The sequence below is a fragment of the Tenebrio molitor genome, chromosome 8 (assembly GCF_963966145.1).
Source record: "Tenebrio molitor chromosome 8, icTenMoli1.1, whole genome shotgun sequence".
Lineage (NCBI taxonomy): Eukaryota > Metazoa > Arthropoda > Insecta > Coleoptera > Tenebrionidae > Tenebrio > Tenebrio molitor.
The window spans coordinates 4,572,226-4,598,536 of NC_091053.1; the positions used below are offsets into that span (position 1 = coordinate 4,572,226).

At 39.3% G+C, this 26,311-nt stretch overlaps 2 protein-coding genes across 5 annotated transcripts in view; one reads left to right on the forward strand and one right to left on the reverse strand.

Annotated features, from left to right (window-relative positions):
• The first annotated feature begins 119 nt into the window (after positions 1 to 119).
• Positions 120 to 19,667, forward strand: LOC138136592 (chaoptin). Of its 2 annotated transcripts, XM_069055819.1 has the most exons (7): positions 123 to 329; positions 15,288 to 15,554; positions 15,604 to 15,867; positions 15,928 to 16,027; positions 16,079 to 16,368; positions 16,418 to 16,564; positions 16,616 to 19,667. In XM_069055819.1, exons 2-7 carry the CDS (start codon positions 15,288 to 15,290, stop codon positions 19,553 to 19,555), a joined length of 4,008 nt encoding a protein of 1,335 aa, XP_068911920.1. In that variant the 5' UTR covers positions 123 to 329; the 3' UTR covers positions 19,556 to 19,667. The 2 variants fall into 2 exon arrangements, with proteins under 2 accessions (XP_068911919.1, XP_068911920.1); XM_069055818.1 differs by having other exon boundaries at positions 120 to 329; positions 15,928 to 16,368.
• A 3,520-nt stretch (positions 19,668 to 23,187) lies between these two features.
• The window catches only part of drn (doctor no), a 36,330-nt gene continuing 33,206 nt past the window's right edge, over positions 23,188 to 26,311 (reverse strand). For all 3 annotated transcript variants that reach the window (XM_069055834.1, XM_069055836.1, XM_069055835.1), the window contains 2 exons: positions 25,026 to 25,209; positions 23,188 to 24,960 (listed from right to left, as the gene is read on the reverse strand). In XM_069055834.1, the coding sequence (XP_068911935.1) occupies positions 24,812 to 24,960; positions 25,026 to 25,209 (333 nt within the window). In that variant the 3' untranslated portion in view covers positions 23,188 to 24,811. The remainder of the gene's footprint in view (positions 24,961 to 25,025; positions 25,210 to 26,311) is intronic.

A 26,311-nucleotide genomic window follows, 5' to 3' on the forward strand; every position in this document is an offset into this window, starting at 1 on the left:
CAAGAAGAGAAAGGTGAGCCGGTACTTTTACCGCACTTATCACAGACCAACACTGGTACCACTCTTCTCGCGGCCCACACTTCGATTCTCAAAAGCAAAAAAGCGGAACGTACGTCGTCGGGTTGCGACACCACAATCTCAGCCTCCAGTTCTTGTCAGTTCGACCGAAGAAACGAGCGAGTACCGACGCGGATTGTTGTAAAAAAGCGCGCGCGAGTGTTGCGTGATGGTTTTGTAGTACCTGTTGACAATGACAGTGGTACCGAAAGCTGGAAGAATGGAAGACTAGATGAGAGGAGAAGCTCGTCAATACCGAGGACGGTGTTAAAGTGAGTTATCTGCACGTGCATTTTTGCACAAAGTCTTCTGGTACGACCTTGCGTACCTCCAGATCGAAATGCGCTGTTTGTGCATTTATGCACAAATTCTCCTGGTGCGTGCGTGGGTGTTGTCGTCCAAAGATGTTGAAAATGAGTCTTTGGGGGGCTAGGTGGTACCTTGTTTGTTTGTTGATCAATGACGAGTAAACATCTCGAAACTGGGTTAGAAGGGGCACGCAGTATCGTATAAAAACTTGCTTAAAATGCAGCAATCTGACTCGAAGATTTAATAATATTTAAAAAAGTGGAACGCCAGATTACTGTATTTTCAGACAGATTAGCTAACCATTTGATGTGGGAATGTGGAAAAACACGAAACCACATTGAAATTCAAATGTAAACAACGAACGGGACCAGATTTCGGGAACTAAGTAGGGCTGCAGTGCGATTTTTTCCGCTCCAGTTTGCCAACCAATTAAGATAAAGATAAGAAAAATTTGATTAGAGGAAATCCTAAAACACGAGTTCCTCTCGATCATGGATCTAGGTTGATTTCTTAAAATAAAACGATTTTAGCTTGATCTGTTTGCATCGCACATGATTAGGCAAAAATAACCTTCCTCTTGGCACTCGCGGCAAAATTTTGGGTGAAGGTGGACTGGAAGGTTCATTACTATCGAAAACCCAAAGACCACAAGGTTGACGACAGTTCTCTGCACTTACCTTTAAGTCAAATATATTCTAAAGGTGGGTGTTGTGTGTTGGAAGAATAATAATTTTATGAAGTTACATAAAAGTCACGTTATTCAGCATCATTTCCTGGAGACGCACCACGGAAACAACGGTAAACAAAGCAAAAGTGGAAATTACAATTAATCATCGTCCGCTTCTGGTCGCGCAAGCCAGTCGGCGTCAAGGGCCACCCTTGAGGAATTCCACACCGCCATTAGTATTCCCCACGTTTCTTAAAAAAATCCATCAAAGACCCGTTTTAATTCAAATCAATAGCAGATAACTGTGCTCCGAAAACGGGTTTAACGGCGATTTTCCAAATCACGTTTGGTCATTTGGTAATCCGAAAATGACCGCTACTTTCAGCACGAAAATTTCACCGACACCCGACTCGGTTTCACTAATTGCACAAATAATTGTGCAATAATGATAATATTTAATTGGTGCGAGTCGTGACTTCTTCAGCGGTGATGTTAGCTGTTTGCGCACCTTTTACTATTATTTTTTATGAATGTGTGCACCTAGATGGAAATCTGGGCTGATGTGTAAACACGAAACTGTTATGTAAATACTTGTCCAAGTGAACTATAATACAACTACATACTTAGATTCCATTTAGCGTCACTTTTTTCGGAATACGTGATAGCCCCCCGGCACTGCAGACACCAATGAAATGGTGTCGGATGCCATAATAAATATACAGAGTGGTTCGATAAGGTTTGGGCATCATCAGTGGTTTAAATGTGACAGCTATAAAATAGTTTTCATTGAAATTACATTATCACGTGGATACGAAGATTAATAATTTATAGCAAGTGTATAAAAGGTTGTGACGTTTTTTCATATGCAAATGTTGGTCATTCTGATGACAATTCCGCGTGTGACAATAGACATAGGCGTACGAGCTTAGAAGGGGGGTGTGTAGGATTCGAATTCATTTGAATTAATTGAAAAAAGAAAAAACTGTATATTTTAACAATCACATAAAAATAAGTGATTAGAAAAAAATAAAAATGTTTGAAATTATATTGCAGACAACACTCAACTCTTCTATTTAAATTATTAGAACGATTAGTCAGCAGAAACAAAAAGACATCAAGAGGAGTCAAATCAGGTGATCGGTTTGGCAACAATTCTGCGCTTATTAATCAACTTGGGAAGAATTCCTCTAGATAATTAATTGTTGTTCGTGCTGTGTGGGCAGCAGTTGAATCTTGTTGGAACTAGTCCTTTGTTAATTCCACGTCATCCAGTTGATTTATAAATGGTTCCAGAAAGAGTCTTTGGTATCTTTGAGTGTGAATAGTTTCGTTAAAAAAATTTAGGCCTTCGGGACATTGCCACCAATTTTAACTGGATGCAGTGCTTCCTTAGTGTCATTGTGGAGATTATGTTCTGATCAAATTCTATAATTTTGAGAATTAACGAAACCAGAAAGTTGAAACCAAGCCTCATCAAAAAAATGTCTTAAATGTTATTATTAAGTAAATTGTTATACCAATGGCAAAATTGGGTTGGATTTTCCTCAATTTCAGTTCTTTTGCATTTTAAGTTCTTCGTCTTCATTTATATTTCTCATTTCTATTCTCGTTTGTGATTTTGTTCGAGTTTTGTGGCTCTGCATATTTTATTCTTTATTTTCCACTAACCTGTTCTCAAACAATGAGAATGCGGCGTGACACACGTCTCAGCAGTATTGTTTTTTGAAGATTGGACCGAAGAATAAGAAAGTAATATTCTTTCGGGATAAAAGTCGTCCAAGAACTACAAATTCAAGATTTTCCAAGTTGTGGAAACTTTTCTATTTGTATTTTGTAGACTGTTGCAGTCAGCTTTTATTAAATTTAAATTACGTCAATCCAATGTTGCAACTCACCATGCAGTGCCAATGAAAATGATTGAATGAAGAGTTTGCTGGAAGGAGGATAGGTAGAGGAAGGCCGTTTCATTGGCCACGTAGATTCCCCGAACTCACTCCCTTAGATTTTTCCTTGTGAGGTCAAGTTGAATATCTATTACACAGAACAAATCTGGTTGATAAGAAAGTAAAGACAAAATCAGAACAGAGGGAGAAGACGAGAAGGATCGCAGGTCTTTGTTGGAATTGGAATTTGTTCTTCATCTAGTACTACATGATAAAATGTTATTGTTGGCAATATACATATTAAGGATGAACTGGAGTAACATTGAAAAATGGCGAAATTTGCTTAAAATTGGTACAATAGTCCTTTCATCCATTCTAAAGTACTGTGCCAAATTTAAAAAAATTTGGTCGAGGAATTTTAAAGTTATTACCTTTTAAAGTTTCGGGATATTTTACACGTGTTCTTATGAGAAATGGAGCAATGGTCGCATAAAAATTGATAAAAACATATTTCAAAAAGGCCAATTTTTCTTAAATTTTTCACACATAAAGTATCGATATCGTAGAATTTTCTAATGAATTTACAAAAAAAGTGGGTCGAGGATTTTCCCTGTAATCGCTAATTACATGTGGAAAAACACGGTTTTTGAGGTTATGTATCTGTTTTAATTTCAATAAAAGTGAACAAAATGCATATAATTGACGTCGGTATGCAACATTACACTCATATCGCACGTTTTACTGCAGTTACGTTAAGAACTTTAACAGAAATCAATGAGAACTGAAATTCAGTGTGCTTTTGTTTACTTTCAGGTACAGTCTTAGTCAAAAGATTGTAAAATCACATGTAAGTAATTATCTAAATATCAAGAAAATAAACACAAAATTTACTTGCAACTCATTACAATTCGTTTCCAAAAATTAAAAACTATTTTTCCAAATATTGATTTCTCGTAATAAACGTTTCATAGCATTATAAGAATTCCGCAACTTTTTGCTGAGATTGTTACTCCAGTTCATCCTTAAAAAAACCTTTTACAATAAACAAAATGTACAAAAAAAAAAAAAAACGGAAAGACTTCTAAAGTATTTTCTCCAACAGACGAAAGACAATATTTATTAAGTTATTACTTCTGAAAGCAGAGCTGTACAAGAAAATTGTGAAGCAATTTCTCCAGTGGAGGATTAGCAATTGATAGCCGATTATGAACAGCTAAATCAAAAATCCAAAGTAATGAATTTGTGTGAACAAATGTTGTTGGTGCATCGTAAAAGACAAATTACTTAATAATCTTCTGGATCCTAACAATAATAAAGTTCTTGTTCGTAATATCCAACAGAAATGACTGGGATCTTTGACAAGCTTTCAAGAAATCGCTTTTATTCTTCAAATGATGAAGGGATTCCTTGACTGCATCATGTGGAGCGAAGCAAATCAAACATTATTTTGTTTTTCAAACTGTTTTCTCGAACATCTGACAAGTCGTAACCAGTTTGGAATTCAAATGAATTACATTAAAAAAGAAGACATAATATCGGGTGTTCATTTAAATTTCTACTCAAAGTTGGCGTTGTAGAGTCGATTGTGAACACACCACGGATTACGAATCAGCTGTTTAAATCTAACCTCACTTTTTGCGTTGTTTGTGTTTTTACTCTGCAGACTGACGAGTGGTGCGTTCACAATCGACTCTTCAACGCCAACTTTGAGGAGAAATTGAAGTGAACACCAGATACAATTAGAAGTGTATTACCTACCACATTTCCATACCAAAGAGAATTATATTGAACAATTTTGCCATTCTCAACGTGGACAGTAATAAGAATGTAAATCCAAAAAACATTTTTTTAAACGTCGAGTTGATGATGAAATTTGGAACAATTCATATAGTTTTTTTATGATATGTAGTTCCATAGAAAACTCACAGGAGTTAAGTCTGGGTATTTCGATGGCAATTTAATTTCATCTTTGTTTCAGATGTCTGAAAATACAAAGTGTCTATATATAACGTATATCAAGAGTCCTGTGGAATTGTGAGATTATAATTTTATTTTGTCGAACTATGTCGAGCCGTTGAAGCTGTCAAATCAGATGTCAGTAGTCAAATGTAAAATTCGAGGTCTTTTTTCTTTTTTCTTTATTCTAATTAGTTTCCATCTTACAACAGTCTTTATTAAAAACCTGTCTTTGATGACCTTACATAACCTCTGTTTTTCTATTTGGTACCACAATATGCTAAAGAGTGGCAAAAATCAAATAGGTACATTCGAATTCCACAGGACATTCTTTTATAAACACTCCGTAAGCAATTGAGATGTTATGTTCGTCTATGAATAGAGTATATAAAAACTAGTGTATTTTTTAATTTTACATATCTAATTTTCTAATTAATATTTTTATTTATTATTTTACTTTCACATTTTTTTTATTTTATTAATTCGATTCTAACAAATAAATAAGAACGAAAAAAATTTCCTGTTGTAAAAACTCATATCCAACAACTCTTATTGCAGTCGAAATAGAGAACGAACAAGAATTTATTACGACGTCTGTTGCAAAAGTTCACGTTAGAAGGGTACGAGGGCGTGCCCCTCGCATATTAATCATATAAGAAACGTTCTCATTTGAAGATGTCCGATTAGATCTATTTTTACAGACGTGAATCACGAAACAATATCGTGACCGTTTTGGCATTTAATTCATTTCACAAGAAAAAATTGTCATTCATGTGAACGCAACAAATTATCAAATTCGCATCTACGTTTTGACGATCTGAAGATTTACGCACCCGAGAATTTTAATTTAAAGAAAAAGAAGAACAAGGTCGCTTGGTTAGTAGTTGACGAACGAATTATGTGACAAGTTGTTGAATATCACTGACATGTTCCAGTTGTACCTACTGTCGCGATCAAAAAATTCTGGTCGTCAATGTCATTTCAAAATTTGGTTAGATTGTTACAAATTAAAAAAAAAAATCCCTGCCTGATTATGCCCATGCCAGCAAAATGTCAAAAAAATGAGAAAAGGATGACAATTAGTGTCATACAACATGATGATAGGTTATGATATTTACGACCGTTTTACAATAGAGCATTTTCCATTGCGTCAAAGTATGATTTTGACGACCAGTTTTTTTTGCTCGCGACAGTAAAAACTTACGGAAGAATTTGAATGTCGTGGTAGTTATTTTAAAAATGGAAATATTTTTCTGCTAATAACCAATTAAGAAATCAAGATGGTATAACTTACTGGAAATATCTTGCCGCTAACGACGAATCAAGAATTTAAAAAATGCTCCAACTTTTTGTTTATTTTACTTTACTTTAGAATTAAGAAATCATTTTTCTTCAAAAATCTTACAAATTTCCGAAAATATGCACTAGCGCCCCAGACGGAAATTTCAGTCATTGCGCCTTCAGAATCCCAGTCTTGCAGTTCTTGAGCATTTTACATATAAAATATATGTATCTATAGTCGGCGCGGCGAACCAGTGAAGTAGTGACGAGGTGTTCACGTGATAGTTCCTAGCGACGTTTGAGTTTTGTGCGGGAAATTTAAATCTTAAGACTATTTTAAGAATGGATGGAAATTTAGGCTGCGTGCATTGAGCTGCACCATACTTCTTAACGCGCATTTTAACCAATAGGAAACCCCGAAAGTCACATCAGTTTATTACTCCACTGAGTCGTTGAGTTGTTATAGAAAATTAAAACAATTTTATTTTTCATCATTGTGACTTGGGACAATAAGATATTTGACGAACGATGCGAGATACTTTGCTTAAAAAATCAATGAGAATTAAATCTGGCCAATGGTGTGGTACAAGACACTATAATGTGATTTAGCCATTTTAGTCAAATGTCTATGTTCCCAGTTATTTCTTTTTTTGCATTCCCTATTACTTATCTTTGTCATTATCCACAAATCAAACTAGAACAACTATTATTTGCGCGAATTTATTACTATTATTATTATTGCTCACCGAGCAACCGTAAGAACTGGAACAGTTATCTTGTACAAAAACCCACTCTTCGCTTGGCACAGTGTTATAATTAAATTATCCCATATTTTGTAGGTAAATGGTACCGACCCAACCACAAAATCGACCGTGATTCGCCAAACCTGAACAACATCCGCGGTTAACATTTTTTGCGTGAAGATAGAGCTGTTATCCGCAGGATGTTAAAAGACAAATTTCTAGTTGCGTGCAGTTGCGCGAAAGCTGTAAATTGGTTGTCGAGCCAGTTTTCCTCCAGTTCTGATTCTAAATTATCTCTTGGGCGCTGGTACTTACCCAGACGTGAAAATGACCGCGCCTGGGGGACTTCAGATTGCTTGTCTGAGTCAGGAATTTTTCCAGCATTAGTCAGAAACGAATTATCAATAGTTCATGAGGTAACAACCTACACAGGTGGCGCACAAACAACTTTTAAAGCGTTTCATAAATTGGGTCCTCCTGTTTCGTTGCTGTACATTTTGGTGTCCCGCACGGGTCTCTTTCAGGACCACTCTTTTTTACTGATATTTGTCCAAAGCTGAACGATAGAAAACTTGAGGTGTTCAGATCTGTACAAGAAAGTGTTCTTGGCACGGAGTGTCCACAATAAAGGTTTCAGCACATGATTATTATTATTAAAAAATAAAAACTGTGTAAGTGTGCTGAGCATGGTTGCTTAACTAATTTCCCTTAACTGCCCATTAAAGTAATTTAGGTTAATGACAAATGAATATAGTTTTTTGTTTAAAACGTTACCCTAATTTCAAGCAATAGAGAAACTAGTTAAAATTGAAGAGTTTTTTTTTTAATTTTTGCAAATAATTTTGCAACACCCAGTATACTTCATAGATACACATACTAAAAGGTATGAACTTGATCCAATACTGCATTATTTGTCGTAGCGAGATTCAAGAACTGTAAAGTGTGCTTGAAGAGAATACCATTGATATTCAATAGGACACAAGTCTGGACATTTTATTAGCCGACGAATACTGTGTAGTTGGAGGTACAGTTAGTACACGACAAAACACTCTTTGTAATGTAATTCGAAGTATTATCCATTTGCAGTCCAAACGCTTCGTTGCGTTTGTGAGGTGTGAGATCGCGCATTATCTTGTTCCGACACCAGGAGCTCGTTTAGTGTTTGACCCGAAGAAATTTTACTTTCCAAAAGGCGAAGCAATTTGATCGGATTAGCAAAACTGTGAAGAAAATATAATCGGTGGGAAGAGATTTCAGTCCACACGATACAACGACCCGTCCTTTTACTAGTGAGAGTGAAGCAGAAAATTGCTATTATTTACCTGTTTTTGTCGACCATCTGTGCAGATGATGGTAAAAGCTGCAGATGCATCCGTCGGTTTCATTATGATTATTGTCATTAGCGAGAGCATCGGATGGAGCTGTTTGCGAAACGCGGTGGTGATTGCTAAGAGCTTGCGATTATCCGAATTGATGAAACAATATCCGTTTGCGGCCGAGGAGGAATTCGTAACGGGATTGGAAATCAGTAGAATTGACCACGACTGCACCTGTTTTCTTGGCTGCTGCGGAAAAAATACACCAAGAAGGTTTCAGCGTTCTTCTAGGAGATGGAAGCGTTGCAAATGATTTGTTTCCGCGTTTCCCAAAGACTTTCGATGGGTGGCAAGTCTGGAATCTCCAGTGACGATTTATTTGGACACGGTGGGAAAGCGTGTTCTTTGTCTCTTCCTTCGAAGATCAAAAATTTTGACAAAGAGAAGAAACACGCGAACAGCTCCCAGGAAGTGAAAAAACCAGAAAATTACCTAACAGTCGACGTAACGAGAATTTAATAAAATAAATCATGCAGATATTAAATTCTCATTAATGCTCCTAACTGTACAGTTCCTGGCAGATTACCCAAAAAAAATTGTGCAATAATTACTCCAGTCGACCGCCTATAATTACTCAATTTTCTCAGTGGTGCTGTTATAAGTCATCGAATTGAAAATCGAAATGTCAAGGTGAGGATGTGCTGTCTTGGGGCGATTGAAATTCTTTCTCCGTTATAGCACGGTTTTACGCAGGACCAAAGGCTTGTTAATTGGTGGTGATTAGTCGGTGAGTGTTTTGCAAGAGCAAATTGGATGCGAGGCGAGCCGATAATTTGTACAACACACTTTTTATTTAACGAACGAGTTAATAAGAATTTGCTTAAAACTGAGAGTAAGAGCCAATGACTGTCCAAGTAACGGAAAGGAACACAAAGAGAAGAAAAGAAAGAAGAAATTTGGATAATTGGTACAGCGGGTTTGATTTGTAACCATTTTTAATTGGAAGATTCTGTCCTAATTTTTTCTGCAATTTTCTTCACCTCGTCGAAACAATTTTTTTCAAAAATTTCTTCACACACGCTCTCAGTGTAATTGGACCAATAAGAACAAACAGAATGCTAAGAAGGTTTCCTTTGAGATTCCATTCTGTGTAATTAAAAATAACACGTTTCTGATGCGCAAAAATCGATTCCTCCAGGCGTACCCCAGAGCTCTCAGATAACTCCGTTACTGTTTCTCTTATGACTCCAACGTTTTTTAACTGAGCTTAAGAACATTCTGCCATTACAAAAATATAATTAATAATACTTAAGTCAAATTAAAATTATATACAGGGTGTTGCCAAAAAAGTCGAGTCAAAGCTCCCTTATTTATCGGAGAATTTTAATTATCTATACAGCTACAAAATGGCCTAATAAAATAAAATCGCCTTTTGTCCTCTCCTGTTTCAAGCCTCGGCTACGCCTCGGCCAGAAAACTCAGACTCGGACAAAAAGATGCACTTTTTGGCCTTGACACACAAATAACTATTTTTGGTCTTAGTTTATCTTCGTAGCACAACTATAGCAGATAGAGCAAAACTGGTTAATATTATTACTATTTTATCGATTTGAGCTTCATCCAGTTGTAGTTAAATACTCATTATATCTAAATGTAAAAAAAATCTCTGCTAAAGTCTCTTGCAAGATTAAAAAGTTTTGATCATTTCAATTCTTTGGGCGTCCCTCAAAGCTCTCAGTTTAGTCCATTTTTAACGTCCTTCATTTTTTCTGGACTTCAATTTTGTTGCAAAATTTTTGCTTTACTTATTTACCATAATACTTTCAAAAGACGTAGTCGCTAAGAAAAATAGCCCATTTTTGTAGTACTTTAGACAGTACTCATTGCCCAATCCAAAAATTCTTCTTTTGGAGATGATTTACTAACTGGTTGTAACTTGTTGGTTGTAATAGTTATTTACCTATAGAGGGCCGAAAGATTAACTTTACGCCTGCGGACGAAGTTTGGTTTACAGCACGCCGGGCCTGTAAAGTTACTTTACCGTCCGCCAGATGTAAAATTGAAGTTTCGTTCATGGTAACTAAGATGTAAGCCAACTTTTCTAATACAGTTGTGCGTAAAAATTCAAATGAAACTAGACTTGGTAATGAAGTACCAGAGTACCACTCCATACAGCTTCCAGAAGGATCCAAACGTGATTTTAATTTACCACAACGTTTTTAGCTCCTAAACAAATACCACTGAGTCATGATTCAAAAAATCCGAGCCAACGTCGTAAACACAGTACCGTCGACCTTCCCAGCGTGACATTTCCAACATATTTTTACCATCATCCAATTCTAAGCAGTTTTTTATGCATCAAAGCCTTCCAAATCGCGCAGTCCCCGCCTGAATGCCTGAAAACAGGTTGTTTTTCGCCAACTCTTGCAAAAGTAGCAGTACTACACCTGAAGAAAAGCATTCGCATAATTCGACTCGAATTAATGAATAATAACTTCCCGACAATATGTAATAAACCTACTTATGAGCTAGCGGTCGGGATGCCCTTAGGGTCCACTTCATTTTGTCTCATTACAAAACTGTTCGATGAGCAATTTCGTTATCTCCGATCGTACACGAGCTCGGAGAGAATGCCGCGCTCGCGCTTAATTGTTTTTGGAAGAGCTGCAGGGCAGTTCTTTCAATAATAAAACTAATTATAGCTTGGCGTTTGCAGTTTGGAACACCTCAAGTTTTGATCGGACCAAATTGAAAAGGACTTGGTGCGAAATTGCAAAAGTGGTACCGCACCCGATGTTTCAAATTGTTTGCCCAAAGCAAAGCGTCAACAGTTTGGAAAGTCTTTCCAGAAGTGGTTTAAGCTTCTTTCTGGACCAACCAGCCCATTAATGTCAAAAGTACCACCACGGTCCACGATCCACTCGTTAATTTCGTGGCAAGAATTCGCTTGCGTAACAATTCGGTTTCTCTCACGTGTCCAACAATCCGCGATGTATCTCTTCACATTTCGCACCATTAGCACCAGTCGAACCGTTGCGTCCTTGCATGTCCGACTTGAGAATGGCAGCGGTCACTAACCTAACATTCTTCTGATACAGATCCTTCTGTATAATGACCAAACGGAGCCGCAGGTGAAACACAAACCAAAGGTCGCCTCTCCGATGGTACTAATAGTACTGACCCAATTGCTGCGATCTGTCAACGTGTAGATGGCGCTTCGTCACCAATTACGCTATCCGACGACTTTCTAAAGGAAATCAAACTTCTTGTCCACCATTTCCAATCAATCGCTCTCCACAAATAAATAAACGAAGAGTTGCGAAACTCTTCCGAGACCCGCCCTGCATAAAGGTCGAAGAAAAAGGAAATTGCGCTGGACTGGAAATGCCAGACGCGAATTGTTTTGTTGGGGAATTTCTCACGCGGTGCCGAATTTGGTAAATTTGGGAGCCGTGGGCGCACTCTGATGTCACATCATTCCGCTGGGTGTGACATAATGGCGGAAAATGTCAGCACAATGGTGCGGAATTGCTAACCTCGTTCAGTACTCTGTGTCGACATGGTTTTTATTGCTCTAAAGAAATAACAAAATTAATTCGCTGTCAAAAACGCTACAAGGTGTCCCACAAGGGTCCCTCGCAGGACTGCTTTTATTTCAAATGTAAAAAGCAATTGCCACTAATTAAATAAGTCCAATTACGTGGTTCCTCGGGTCAGGTTTACTCCATTACTTCCCTACTACTTATTGACGATTTGCTAGACATTGTTAATTGTGAGAAACTGTTGTATAGTGAAGAATGATTTGCACTTACAATGGTGTGATTCAAGCGACTTATAATTAATGGATGTAAGTTGAAAGTTGTGTTTATTCGGAAATCAAAATCACTTCACTTTCAGCACGATTAGAAACGTCTGTTTATTTAGGATTCGAATGGATTATCCTTCGCTTTCCTAGTCCATCCTTAGTCCTCAAATTTGCATCTTGCAACCGCTATGACGTATTATCAGTCGTAGTAAAATTATTATTCTCATTATCATTCATCCTTTCAATGACGAATCTTGGTTTCACCTATATGGTTCAGTTAACTCTATTAAAAGGTTGTACCTTATCTTCAAAACATTATGTTCTAGTTGTAGGTTCGCAATTTTACTCTTCTTTTCTTTCCCAGAATAGTTATTAACTGTAGTTTGAGCTGTTTTTCTCAGGAAAATCGAGATATTTTTGAGACATTTGGAAGTGAGACGGATCTAAATCAAGCGAATAATGCGGACGTGCTCTTAGATAAATAAAATTCTTTTTGGGTACAGCATCGAGGCCGGATTTATTTATCGTCATTACGGATATTTCGATCAAGTAATGGTAACAGTGCTTTCATTGTGTTTGGGCCACCGTATTTGTATTATTATTATTATTACTATCCCTGTTGTTGTTGCTGAACTTTTAACATAAAATATATGTCTTTTTAATATCCACTGAATTATTTATAAAGTGGGCACGGCATCGCGGCCGGGTTTTTCTATCCAGTAGGTACTGCTAGTTCTGAAAATATTTTTTTTTATATCATTTTTTATTTTTCTATTCGCCCCTTTTCTCCAGCTCGAAGTTTATTCTGTTATAATTTTTTCGTTGTGATTTTCGCTGTCTGCTGTGTGGAGAGAAAGAGAATGGGAGCTGTTGTTGATGAGCCCCAATTCCGGATGATGATTGGCACGTTCGTTTTTTGCGTGGAGCAGGTGAGAGGTCTGCGAAGGAAGTGGAGAAATTGGGTGAGTTCACGAACTCCCAAAACTTGTCAAGTTGTGTCTAAAAAACAATGTAAGGAGAGCGCGTTTGGTCGTTTCGAAAGAAAATGGTGGTGGCGTAACATGCGAAGGAAAATTGAATTAATAAAGAAAGTAAGCAGCGTCAATGGAGTATAAAATATGAGAGGCATTAACGCGGTTCTAATATTTATCAGATGCCTTCGACCGCTCGATGGATTTATTACGCTTGTTGTGGAGTAACGACAGAATAATGTCTCTCTTTAATTAGGTGCGTTGCGAGAACTAATTTGTTATTTTCCAAACGAGGAGGAAAAACCGTCATGCTTATTGTGTGACACGTAAATACGGCGTTATTTACGAGATTATTATCACAGTCCTGGGAACCGTCACTGATTTAATCTCTTATTCATTATGTTTTCTTTCAGCATTCTAATTCGATAAATTGGTGGATTCTCCTAATTAGCAGAAGAAAAGCGATTCGTTCCGCTGAATAGAAAAATCATTTCGTTTTCTTGCAACGAAACAGATGGATTTCACTATTTGCTCAAGGAGCGACAATCTAATTTTTCTAACTCGCTGGGTCCGCTTTGGCGGTAAATTCAAACAGATTGTATCTGTTCTGCACCCAGATAAATAAAAATATTGTTTGGTTGTCTTATTATTATCCCAACAATAGGTAGATCTGAATTAACAATTAACTCTTTTCCTTCCCTTTCCAAAATTAATTTCCTTCATTTCAGTCTTTTTAATGATGAGGCTTGGTTTCACAGATGGATTTCGCTACTTGCTCAAAGAGCGACAATCTAATTTTTCTAACTCGCTGGGTCTCGCTTTGGCGGCAAATTCAAACAGATTATGTCTGTTCTTCACCCAGATAAATAAAAATATTGTTTGGTTGTCTTGTTATTATCCCAACAATGGGTAGATCTGAATTAACAATTAACTCTTTTCCTTCCCTTTCCAAAATTAATTTCCTTCATTTCAGTCTTTTTAATCATGAGGCTTGGTTTCACAGATGGATTTCGCTACTTGCTCAAGGAACGACAATCTAATTTTTCTAACTCGCTGGGTCTGCTTTGGCGGCAAATTCAAACAGATTGTGTCTGTTCTTCACCCAGATAAAAATATTGTTTGGTTGTCCTGTTATTATCCCAACAATGGGTAGATCTGAATTAACAATTAACTCTTTTCCTTCCCTTTCCAAAATTAATTTTCTTCATTTCAGTCTTTTTAATGATGAAGCTTGGTTTCACCTATCTGGTTCAAATTATAGAACATATTTCCCACAATGCTATTGGGTGCCATTGCATCCAGTTAAAGTTGGTGTTTCGGTTCTGAAGGCAAATTATTATCCCAATCCTATTAACGTCCCAAGATTCCAAAGCTCCTTCTCGAACCATTTATAAATTAACTGGATAGCGTGAAACTAACAAATGACTGTTTCCAACAAGATCCAGCCACTCCTCACCCGCCACGAACAGGAATTCTTCATAGGTCGATTAATAAGTTCAGGATTGTTGCCAAACCGATCACCTGATTTGACTCCTCTTGATTTCTTTTGGTTCCCCCATAAAAACGTGTACAACTGTAGCAGTTGAAGATATTATTTTAATTGGTGTCCATTAACTTCTGTACTAGCGTCGCAGGCGGCGTTTTCTTCGGCCCACTTCCGAATCAATGCCTCTCCCACGCCAGACTAATTAATTGTTTAATTAATCGCCTGGTGTTGTTGCTGAAAAGGCTGAAATATCTAACGGGTCGAGGTGAACGCGTGGAATGTCGGGCAGGAATGTTGCTGGAATTAACTGCGCCACTCTGTACAATTATAATTATAACGGATCGTTAAGCCGGACTCTTCCTTGTTTTTTTCGATGTTCGATCAGCCGCGACCAAACAAACGAAATGCGATGTTTTATAGGGGAAATCGCGGAGGAATCTAGAAATTGCCACGGAGAAGACAGGACTATTAGGACTTAAAAGGAAAATCTTGAGGCGAGTTTGTTATTTATAGGAAGTTTTTAGAAACCGATAATTGTCACGAGTTCTTCTCCACTCAGATATCTTGTTCCAACTTGCATTTTAAAAAATATTTCCTTGAAAACTGACACGACAGAACGCATCTGGTTGCTGAAGCGTTCAAAAAACACTTTTTATGCAAAACCGACCAACTATACGTCGTTCGGTTAAGCAGTAGAGTAGTCACGTGCACAGTGGGCGGTTCCTCCGTGATCACATAACATCGAGGCTCCGCCTACACAGTGTACTGAGATTAATAATAAATGTTTATTGATCGATCTTTTCTTGCTTTCAGATGAATCGACTGGTGCTGGTTACCCTCCTGACCGCTGCTGTCGGTTCCCCAGAAGTGTTCAGACCGTGTTCGGAGATCTCCCGAGACTTGAGGTTTCCCTGCAGCTGCGCCCTAGGCCCCGTCGAGGCCGCTCTCGACGATAATCCCTCCATTAGCGTCAACTGCGACAGGATCGTATTTCCTGGAGATCTGCCATCTTTGCCCTACGGAGCCCCCATCGTAGCCTTCAGCCAGAGGTGGGCCGGCCATCAAGCTCTCCCGACACAAGTAATTTCCCAGCGGTATCGCCGTCCGCAAGCTAATACTTTCACCGCAGATTTTCTCTTCGACGGGTCTCCCCTTGAGGAGCATCGACCTGTCGGGGAACTCGCTGAGGAGGCTGACAGAGAGACTCCTGCAAGGGTTGCAATTGACCCTGGTCGAGCTTAAACTCGCCGATAACCTTCTGGGCGACACGCTCAACCCCATCTTCTCGACAAGCGAACTCCACGGGCTCAACCACCTCCAGGTGTTGGACTTGAGCGGGAATGTTATCAAGGCCATCGAAGAAGGAATCTTGGAAGGGTGTGACAACTTGCAAGTGAGTTACGAGAGAACCGCACGACTCTACAACACTCCCTTTCTTACTGTTTGCTTTCAGGAGTTGTTCTTGGGGAGAAACAGTCTCATTTCTATCCCCAGCTCTTCCCTGAATGGCCCCAAATCTCTACGAGTCCTCTCCCTGGCCACCAACAGGATAGGTAATCCTTTTGGAGCTCGAAAACGACTCTTTCCAAACGGCTTACTTTCAGAAATTGTCAAGAATGGTGCCTTCCAAGCGCAACCCAACTTGGAGCAAATCGACCTGGGCAACAACCTGATCCACACCATCGAAGGTGGAGCTTTCAAGCGACTAGATCGGTTGAAAACCCTCAAACTGGCGCACAACAGACTGACCAGATTCAACAGTGACGTCTTCCAAGGAGCTGACTCCCTCCAAACTCTCGACTTGTCCGAAAACTTCATCAACGAGTTCCCCACAGTTGCTCTGAAAGCTTTCAAGGACTTGAAGTACCTGAACCTGTCGTCGAATCTGATCCAGGTTGGTTTTTAGCGCCACCAAAGCACTTTGACCGTTTGCAAAATTGTAGAGCTTGGACAACAACGACTTGTTGTCTTTGGTCAACTTGTACCATTTGGATTTGAGCCGAAACAACATCGCCAATATCGTCCCTGGTACTTTCCTGGGCTTGAAACAACTGAGAAAGCTGGACATCAGCGTTAACTCCCTCAGAACGGTGAGTCCTCCACAGACCATGCCCAGATCTGTTGTCTAACTCAATTTGCAGATCGAGGACGACGCGTTTGAGGGTTTGGACAACTTGGAGCATCTCAGCTTGAAAGACAACAACATCCTCCTCATTCCTGCCTCAGCTTTGGGGCGCCTCCCCAGACTGACCTCCCTCCAGCTCGACTACAACCGCGTCGCTGCACTCTCAGGCGACATCTTGCGGTCCATAGCGGAACGAGTGACCAAACTGGTCCTCGCCAAAAACGTAGTGCGGGAACTACCCTCCGCGTCCTTCCAGTACTTCCAACAACTCACGCACTTGGACCTGACGAGGAATCTGATCACAACTTTGAACACCGACGCTTTTCACGGATTGGAGAACACTCTGAAGAAGTTGTATTTGTCCCAAAACAGGATCGCGAGTCTCGTGGGACCCGCGTTCTCTCTCTTGAAACTGGAGGTGTTGGATTTGAGCGAGAATCACCTGACGGAGTTGTCCAGGAGCGCTTTCGGGATGCTGCCTCAACTGAAGTTTCTCAATTTGAGCCACAACTCCCACTTGGCCACCATTCCCTCCAACTTGATCCACAAACTCTCCAATCTGGAAGAGTTCGATTTGAGCTACACAGGTTTGAAGATCTTGACCGCGGATTTCTTCAGCGAGTCCCCCAAGATGAAGACGATACATCTTCAACACAACTCCATTGGAGAGATTGTTGATGGGGTGTTTGCGAATCTACCAAATCTGACCACTGTTGATTTGTCTTTCAACCACATCAACAACATCAAGCAAGGGGCGTTTGTCAACGTCATGAACATGAAGGAGTTGTACTTGAATGGCAACCAACTGAGCTCCTTCAAAGGGGAGTTTTTCAACACCGGAACTAGTTTGGAAACTCTCGACATTTCTGACAACCAACTCAGCTATTTGTTCCCTTCCTCGTTCAGAATCCACCCAAGACTGAGACAAATTCTTGCTGCCAACAACAAGTTCAACTTCTTTCCGGCGGAGTTGATCGCAACTTTACAATACCTGGAGACTGTAGATCTGTCCGGAAACGATTTGAAAACAGTCGAGGAACTAGATTTTGCCAGACTACCAAGACTGAGAGTGCTTCTTTTGGCACGCAACCAGCTGGAATCTGTCAGCGAGATGGCTTTCCACAACTCCACTCAACTCCAAGTTTTAGACCTGAGCTACAACAAGCTGGACCGACTTGGAGAACGCACTTTCGAGGGACTAGTCCGACTAGAACTGTTGGACTTGGAGGGCAACCTCCTGACCGATCTACCTGAAACCATTTTCGAAAGGGCGCGCTTGCAGATGTTGGAAAACATCAATCTAGCCAAGAATTTGTTTGAAGTGGCTCCGCTCAAGTCTTTGCAGCGGCAGTACTTCTTCGTCTCTTCTGTAGACTTGTCAAGGAATAGATTGAAAGAGATTCCAGCGGATGACAGCATAATGGTCAACATCAAGAAACTGGATTTGTCTTTCAATCCGTTGTCTGAAGAGACAATCAGGAATGTTTTGGGCGAGCCCAAGACCATGAGGGAGTTGAATCTGGCTGGGACAGGGATCAGGGAGCTGACCCAATTGGAGACGCCGTTTTTGAGCTGTTTGAATCTGTCTCTGAACAATATCACGTCTTTGGATGAGACGATGTTTGAAAGGACTACATTGTTGGAGTCTTTGGACGTGTCCCACAACCAGATCCGGGATATTTCGAGCTACTCCAAGATCTGGGCGTTGCTCAAACACTTGCAGTCTTTGAATATATCGTCCAATCCGATCCAGAGCATCTCCCAGAGAGACTTCGAAGGACTGGAGACGCTAAGGCAACTCAGTATGTCTTCGTTGAGGCAATGCGAGAAGATCGAGAAGGGGGCGTTCAAATCGATACCAAATCTGGCGTGTCTGGAGGCTTACGATTACCCCAAACTGGGGTACATCGACGTTCAAGGTCTGCTCTTGAACGTTCCCTCTTTGGAGAAGGTCAACATCGAAACCAAGGACTCTGCCGTGGGGTCAGATCAGCTCCAATCCATCCTCCACCCCCGTTTGAAGGAGTTGGGCTTGAGAGGTCCCCGATTGAGGAGTATTTCTTCGGGGACCCTCTCCGGGATCAAGGGCCCGAAGGTGGTGATCCGCTTGATGAATACTTCTCTGTCATCCCTCCCCCCAGCTCTGTTCTTCCCAGTTCCCCGCTCCTCCAAGATCATGTTGGACGTGACCGGGAGTCAACTCACCACCCTCAGCCCCCAGATCCTCGCCACTCTGGAAGACCGGCGCGGCGACCTCAAGCTCTTGGGCTTGGAGTCCAACCCCGTAGTGTGCGACTGCAGCGCCAGAGCGCTCCGAAGATGGCTGCCGGCGTACATGACCAGCATCAGGTGCTTCGGCCCCGACCATCTCGCCGGCAAGCTTTTGGTGGAGGTCGGTGACGACGAGCTGACGTGCGACCCGCGGAAAGTCACCACGTCCACGCCGCCCACCTCCAGCGCCGTCCTCACCCGCGCCACCCGCCTCCACAAGACCACCGAGCCGGAGATCATCTGGTCGGTGGAGGTGACCGACAAGCCCAAGACCACCAAACCCGTCGCCGGACAGTCGACCTTGAACAACGACGACACCTTGATTATAGGCATCGTGGGCGGCGTCGTCGCTTTCATCGCCATCTTGATCATAATCATCTGTATAATCAGGCTGCGCATGACGGGCAACCAGTACAGGGGCGGCCCGCTGGCCAACGGGACGCCCGTCATGGGGCCCCCGGTTGTTGGAGCGGGCAGCAGCTGCGCCTGCAGCGTCAAGGGGGCCGCGCCCGTCTATCCCCTCGCGCCGGGGTACGGCCCGGGGTACTCCGCCTCGCTCCCCCACAAGATGCAGCCCCCGCTCAGGCACAGCAACTACTCCACGATGGGCAGGGTGCCCTACTACGCCAACAGCGCCCCCTACTTCATTGCCTTGCCCCCCGAAGAGAACAAGATCTACCGGTAACCGTTTTAGGTTAAAGATTATTCATTTGTTTAATTTTTATTTAAATTTTAAATGTGTTTACTTAATTACTGTTAGGATCAATTAATGTAAAAATATATTTTTATCAAATTGATTCGATACATTTTTTAGGCCCTCTTAATGAAAACGGTAATTTTACGGTACTCACAAGCGGACGAAAAGTAACGCTTTTTCGGACGCTGACCGTGGCGCCATCTGTTGGCCTGTTTAGTAAGTTAACAACAAAAACGACAAAATCGATAGTTATCCTCAGCCGCGTCTCGGCCAGAAAACTCAGACTCGGACGAAAAAGATGCACGTTTTGGATGTGAATTGTCAAACACAAGGTCGCTTAAAACTTATGATTGACCTGTACGTTAGTGAGATCTGTCATAAATTCCAATAACTATTGGCGCGCCTAGTTATTTTTGCTGGTATTGCCAACCGAACGACAAGTCCCCAATTCACATCTCTAACGTTCCGACAGTAGTATTTGTTTAAATTTAAAATCAGCTGTCAGTGTCAAAAGTGAAAAAAAGACCAGGCTGTGTTACATTAACGTTACCCTAAAATCTGTGCTTGCCGACCAACTGTATAACTGTTTCCTCCATGTCAAAATTGAGGTTATGTCTGTCTAACGACGTAATTAAAAAGTCGAACATTAGAAAAAAAAAAGGTCTTTCAATCTCTCATGGGTTTTGACCTTGGAAATATCTGCGCGATGGCGGAGCGATAAACCAGTGAAGAATTGATAAATGAAAACTGAAAACGTCGACTATTTTAGCCACGCGTTAAATTTCAAAATTACAATTTCATAATGACACAAGACAATGGTTCGTTAATGATCAAGCCAGCTGTGAAAAATGAAAATGCTACAGATTTGCCACTTTAGATATAGTTGAATTTTTTTAATAAACAATTGTCAAAACGTTGTCTTGTTGGTATGAGCCAAACTGTGATTTTCATGATAATACGATTGGTCACATTGAGTGTCAACATTTTTTTGTGTAACTGAGCCTGCGCCCTAACGAGCGAGAGTTTATTTCAAATTCGAAAAGGTTTCTCCTGATTTCTCATTAAATTTGTTTTGAAAATGAATTCACGGAAGAAAAGTACGGGAAGTGAAGTGAACATAACCTTAACCATGATTTGGTGTCAAATTGTTATACAGCTGGTCCATATGTCCAAATTTTAGGGTGGTACAGTATGGTTTTTTACTTCATTTTGACACTGACAATTGTTTATTAAAAAAATTTCACTATATAATAAAGGTTCTACGTAGTGTTGTGAGGTCCGGTAATTGACTTAGTCAATGACCCATTTGACCGGTCAATAATTGTCAATGACTTGACGTATTTGACCAGTCATTTTTAAAATTTAAATTTCCCGCTTATAATGTTGATGATTATAGGATATGATGGCTGTTTGACTGATGAGATGAGGTTATGTTGGGTTGTCTGATTTCATTTAAGTAGCTGCTGACAATGAAGAAATCGATTATGACAATAAATAAGTAAATTATGACAATTAAACATCTAAAACTTTAATAAAGATCATTGTGGAAAACGATTAAGCTTTTTACCTATTAGGAAGAAGTGGTTTTTGTTTTTCAATCGTTTTTGTGTGTTCTTAACATGACATACCTACAATATATTTTTATTTTCATAAAATATTTACCTACTTTTTTAAATTCTAAACGACTGTTTATAGCAATTAAGACAACAAGTGTTTTATAGACGATTTAAAAATCGAGATCGTAGTTTAAATCAGAGCGACCGCAGGGAGCGAGGATTTAATAGATCGAGATTTTTAAACTATAAAACACGCGTTGTCTTCAAGATTTTTTCTAACACTAACATCTTATCAGAAATTTTAATAAATTCAGAAATTATTCGAGGCGCGTCACAATACACAAAATGCGGAGGTTGCCGTGGGTACTATGGTAATAATATCAACAAATTTGGAAAAAAACAATTTTCATCGTTGAAATGTGCCAAAACGTTCCAGAAGAAATAAGAAAAAAGGGGCAATTTGTTACCAATGAAGTCTAAAAGTGCATACGAAAAGGTGTATGTTTCGTTTCAAGGCCGGAACAATAAAAAAAGCATCACAGAGGTAACGGAAGATGTCATTTTGGCTTTTCTTGATATGGGGTAAGTGTGTAGAACTTCATTAAAAGTTAATTCACACTACGGCAAGAATCATTTGAAGAAAATGTAAAGATTGCCAGTTTTCGATGGCCGGCCACTTGCATTGGATGAAACAGCAGAAGTTAAAGAAGAAGATGTTAGGAACAAGAGCACGAAGCTAATGTGGCAGTTCCAATTCAATAATTGTACTTTTCATTTTTGTGATAATTACTGTAAAAATGATGAATAAAATGTTACTTGAATAATATGTGTGAGCGTATTTTATGACTCTATAAGATACGTTGCTATTGACGACGTGTCTTATAGAGAAAAGCGTATTTTATGGGAAACATAAGGTGTGAGCTCAAATGCACCATGGAAACAGTATAAGTGTTAGAAAAAGTACCGGGTGATCAAAAAGGACTGTTTAAGTTGGCAATACAATTAAGAAAATTTTTTAATTCGGTTATTTATAACACTACAACCGGATATGTTTTGTTGGTTTATTTGACACATATCTGATGTAGGTATAGCATTAACAACGACAAGCCATCAACAACCGAAAGTTACTCCTGTTATACGATTTAAAATACAATTCAGTGTTACCAACTTAAACAGTCCTTCTTGATCACCCCGTATTTAAGTATTTTAAAAGAAACTAAAAAACTGAAAATACACACACAGAGTTGTGTTGAAAGTTTTAAAGCATTTTAAATTAACAAAAAGTTCAAATTCAAGCAAATATGTTAAAGAAAAAACAAAGTATAACTTCAAACAATTCAAACTTAACCTCACTTACACAATTTTAGAACAATAATTTATAGATCAATAAATCTTATAAAAATTGAATTTAGAACCATTATTTGATATTAAAATAATCCTTGACATTGAAAGAATCATTTTGTGATGTTTAACTGGTTCCTACTTTTTGACCAATAATGACTGGTAATTGACCGATCAAGAACCGGTCAACTTTGACCAAAAATAAATGACCGGTCATTTATCCATCACTAGTTCTACGCATGACGATGTTTTCCGGTCGGTTTGTAGCGCGTACTAGAAACCGATGTTCGTCGTTTGCGCAGATATGACTCACAACCCATGAGAGATTGAAAGACCTACAATGAAACATAAAACGTACCTTGATACTTGAGATGCGTAGATAGGTACAATGAGAAATCCAGAAATCCGACTTGCCTTCTTACTAAATTCAGGTTTGTCACCTTTCAATTCTTGGCAGTACCGAATCAAAGCTATTTTTCACGCTCTGAGAGGGGTTACCCACTACATTTTTTCACGACGGCATCTTTTAAAATTTTGTGCGTTAATTTTTTAACGCAAACGGAGTTATGCGCAATGCAATGACAGCGCCGATGACCTTGAACGACCCGATGCTGCCAACCTACATCGTGAAATGCACTGTTTGCTACTTTCAATTCCTCATACCAACTTGACAGGCGATTTAAAAAAAAAATACATTCAGAAGTGGGAACGACAATAAAGAAATACGTTTTTATAATAGATTTATTAGATATTGCGCCACAGGCTTTACTTATATAATAATAATAATAATAAGAGTTTGTATCTGATCAATTGATTATTTCCAATCTCCAAGAAACAAAAACAAGTAACCGTTCATCAAACCATTGAATTATACAAATCTTAGTGAAATCGTTCGTTTAAAAAATTATTTACAAATTGTGCTCCGAGTTCCAAAAAAGTCTAACCATCTGATAAAATACAAACCACATGTCTAACAAGTATGAGTCCATCACTGAAGAAATTTTGTGTTAGTGGCAAAAAACTCTGCTTCAATTTAATAAGTCAGAGAAAAGAAAAATCGTTATTGTCTAATTCGTACGATTAAAAAAAAAAGTTTTTACATTAAATAAACAGAAGCAGTGTTACAGAACAATCCGGACTACGTTGATGTTGATTACATTTGTGATTTTAGTGCCACTTTCCTGGTTTATTAAATTGAATGAAAGTCTGTTACGACCAACGCTCGATTATTAGATTACTATGTGAGGAAATAACTGCAAGAAAACTTGTGACGGCCCATCTGAATTTCGTTTTTAATAAAAGAAAACCAGCTAAACGAAACGAATTCAGACAAACGTCAGTTGAGGTAACATATTATTTACATATCCATAGATTAACTTGAGTTGTTTTTTCTCTCTACATGCAGCGTACGGACAGAAGGATAATTTGAAATTCTAAATACATTGAAAAGCTCAATAACAAACTGTTAAATCGTAATAATAATAATAACAAAAGAATATTGAAATGACAAGTATAAGCAAGTGTTCGGTGTGACGTGGCCGATATTGACCAGAACGACGCCCTCTGACGAACAAAAAACAACTCTTCCGCGGGGTGTGGGCTTTCTCGTCATTATGGCCAGGTAAAATCTAATGATGCACAAAATCAACACTCCCGTTCGCAATCCTATGCACCGACATGACGACACTAACTTTACTTTCCACAGTGTTGGCAACATTTAAACGAAAACATTGATAACTCCACTTGACCTAGTCGTTTTTAATTTTATCACTCTATATTTGCACAAAACAAAGGAGAACTGCTCGAAACGAGAAAAAGAAACTAACATGTTTACAAATTATCAATTACGGTCGGGAACCAATTCAAAAACAAAGCACCACAAGTAACAGATTATCGAATCGACCAACCAAGAAAAGCGATTGTACTTTGTACGTTGAACTGACCCCACGACGTTATTAACCAAAAACTACTTTTCAAGTATTAATAATTGCATTATTCTTGCGTAAATGGATTACTGCCGGTGCCACTTGCCAAGTGGTCCGGTATTGTCCCGCAGACCGATATCGACTATATACACAACAACAAAAGAAATAAAAATTAGAGAAGAAAAAAAAGCTAAAAAATGACATGTATCTATGAATTTTATTCCTTTCCTTTGACAGTAATTTTAGGTGGCAAATTTCCTGGGTTTTTTTATATATTTTTTTTGTTTTTGTAATAAACAGTTAGGTGTTGCGTCCCGAATTGGCAACACCGGTAATAGTCACTTTCACACTAATTTCAACAACACCCGCATGGGGTAGCGTCCATTCACTTTTGCGGGGTGCATGGCACTGAGTGGCGGGGTTCATATTTTCTGAATTTTCTCTCCGACTACTACTGGGTTGTTGCGTCTGATCTCTTGGGCTCCCATTTCCCGGTAGTTAAAGCTGCAATCGTGCTTGTCGCTGTACCGGTGGATGGCGCAGAAGAGGCCTCCGCAGCGGCACTCGAAACCTGCAACGACAACAACAACAACAATTATTTGTCTTGTCGATCGACGTGGCCGACGACTCTCTTACCGGTCAGTCCCACCTTCTTGCGGCAGGTGGCGCAACGATTTTTTTTCTTTTTGGCGTCTTTGTCGGCGTCCTTCTCGTCAGAACTGTGGTCTAATTCGGGACTGTTGGCGGTTAGAGCTTCGGTAACTGCTGGGGCTTCGGCCGAGTTCGAACCGGCGACACTTGCCGCACCTTCATCGACGGCCTGTTCGACAACAGAAAGAGAAAAACGATTTTTAACACGGATCAATTCGGCGAACGCCTGGTCAACCTGATTTGTTAAATATTTACTTGACTCATCATCCTTTGGTGAAGACGAGACGACTAGAGCATCGCTGACGGGGGTGTCGTCTTCGCTACTCGTTGTAGGTAAGTGATTTTTTGACATACTTGAATTTTGACGGGTGATTTTTTTACGAAATGTCAAAGTGGGTCGCCATGGCTTTTACTTTAACAAATGAAGGAACGCAAAACGACAAATTATTCGGATTTTTCTTCTGGACCATGAAGATGTCAAATATATCAAAAAATCATTTGCTCGCGAATTAATTTCTAAATATTGGTCCTACGACTGAGAAATTACCATTACTTAGTCCCGTCAAACAACAACGGCACCCATGGTAATCATTTACGCTTTTTTTTAAGTTTAAAAAAATATACGACTGTACAAAGCGGCTTACTATATCCTATTACGCATTTGCACCCGAGAAAATACTCAGGCAATTATTTAAACAATATATGAGATTTGTTTAAAGTTTCGAAAAGTGCATTTTGGGGCTCAATTCCTTCATTTTTCCTCGAGGACAATATTTTCTACAAAAAAAAATCAAAGACGTGAGAGACACATTCATGAACGCCCCACGAAATATTCAAATAACGCGTGATTTAAAGATCTAAAAATCTAAATGTGTAAGAATTGAAAAAAAAATCACCTAGTGCCTTGACACTTCAAAGACAATTTTAATGCCCATTAATAGATATTTACGGTACAAGTGGCATAAGAGCATTATTAACAAATGCGTGCGAAATTGCACAAGAGGCGAAGCCGAGTTGTGTAATCGCACAGGTTTGTTAATGATGCCTTATCACACGTGTGTTGTACAATATTTTATCTACAACCGTCCAGAATAAAAAAAAAGTTTTTTTTTTTACCGAAGTGAGAATCGACCACTACTAATAACCAAGAATTTAATATAGTAGGTAAAAATTCGCAACTGTCTTCATCGGGACTTTATTTAACAAGTTGCAAAAATTGTGTAATTAAAACGTATTTATAAAAAACTGTTGTATCAATTGTTCTTGTAGTT

Bases quoted from the DNA above. Each gene is read 5' to 3' on its own strand.
- LOC138136592 (XM_069055818.1), top strand. From the start codon at position 15,288: ATGAATCGACTGGTGCTGGTTACCCTCCTGACCGCTGCTGTCGGTTCC. The intron at 15,868-15,927 runs GTGAGTTACGAG...GTTTGCTTTCAG, and splicing joins AAGGGTGTGACAACTTGCAA to GAGTTGTTCTTGGGGAGAAA. The intron at 16,565-16,615 runs GTGAGTCCTCCA...CTCAATTTGCAG, and splicing joins GCGTTAACTCCCTCAGAACG to ATCGAGGACGACGCGTTTGA.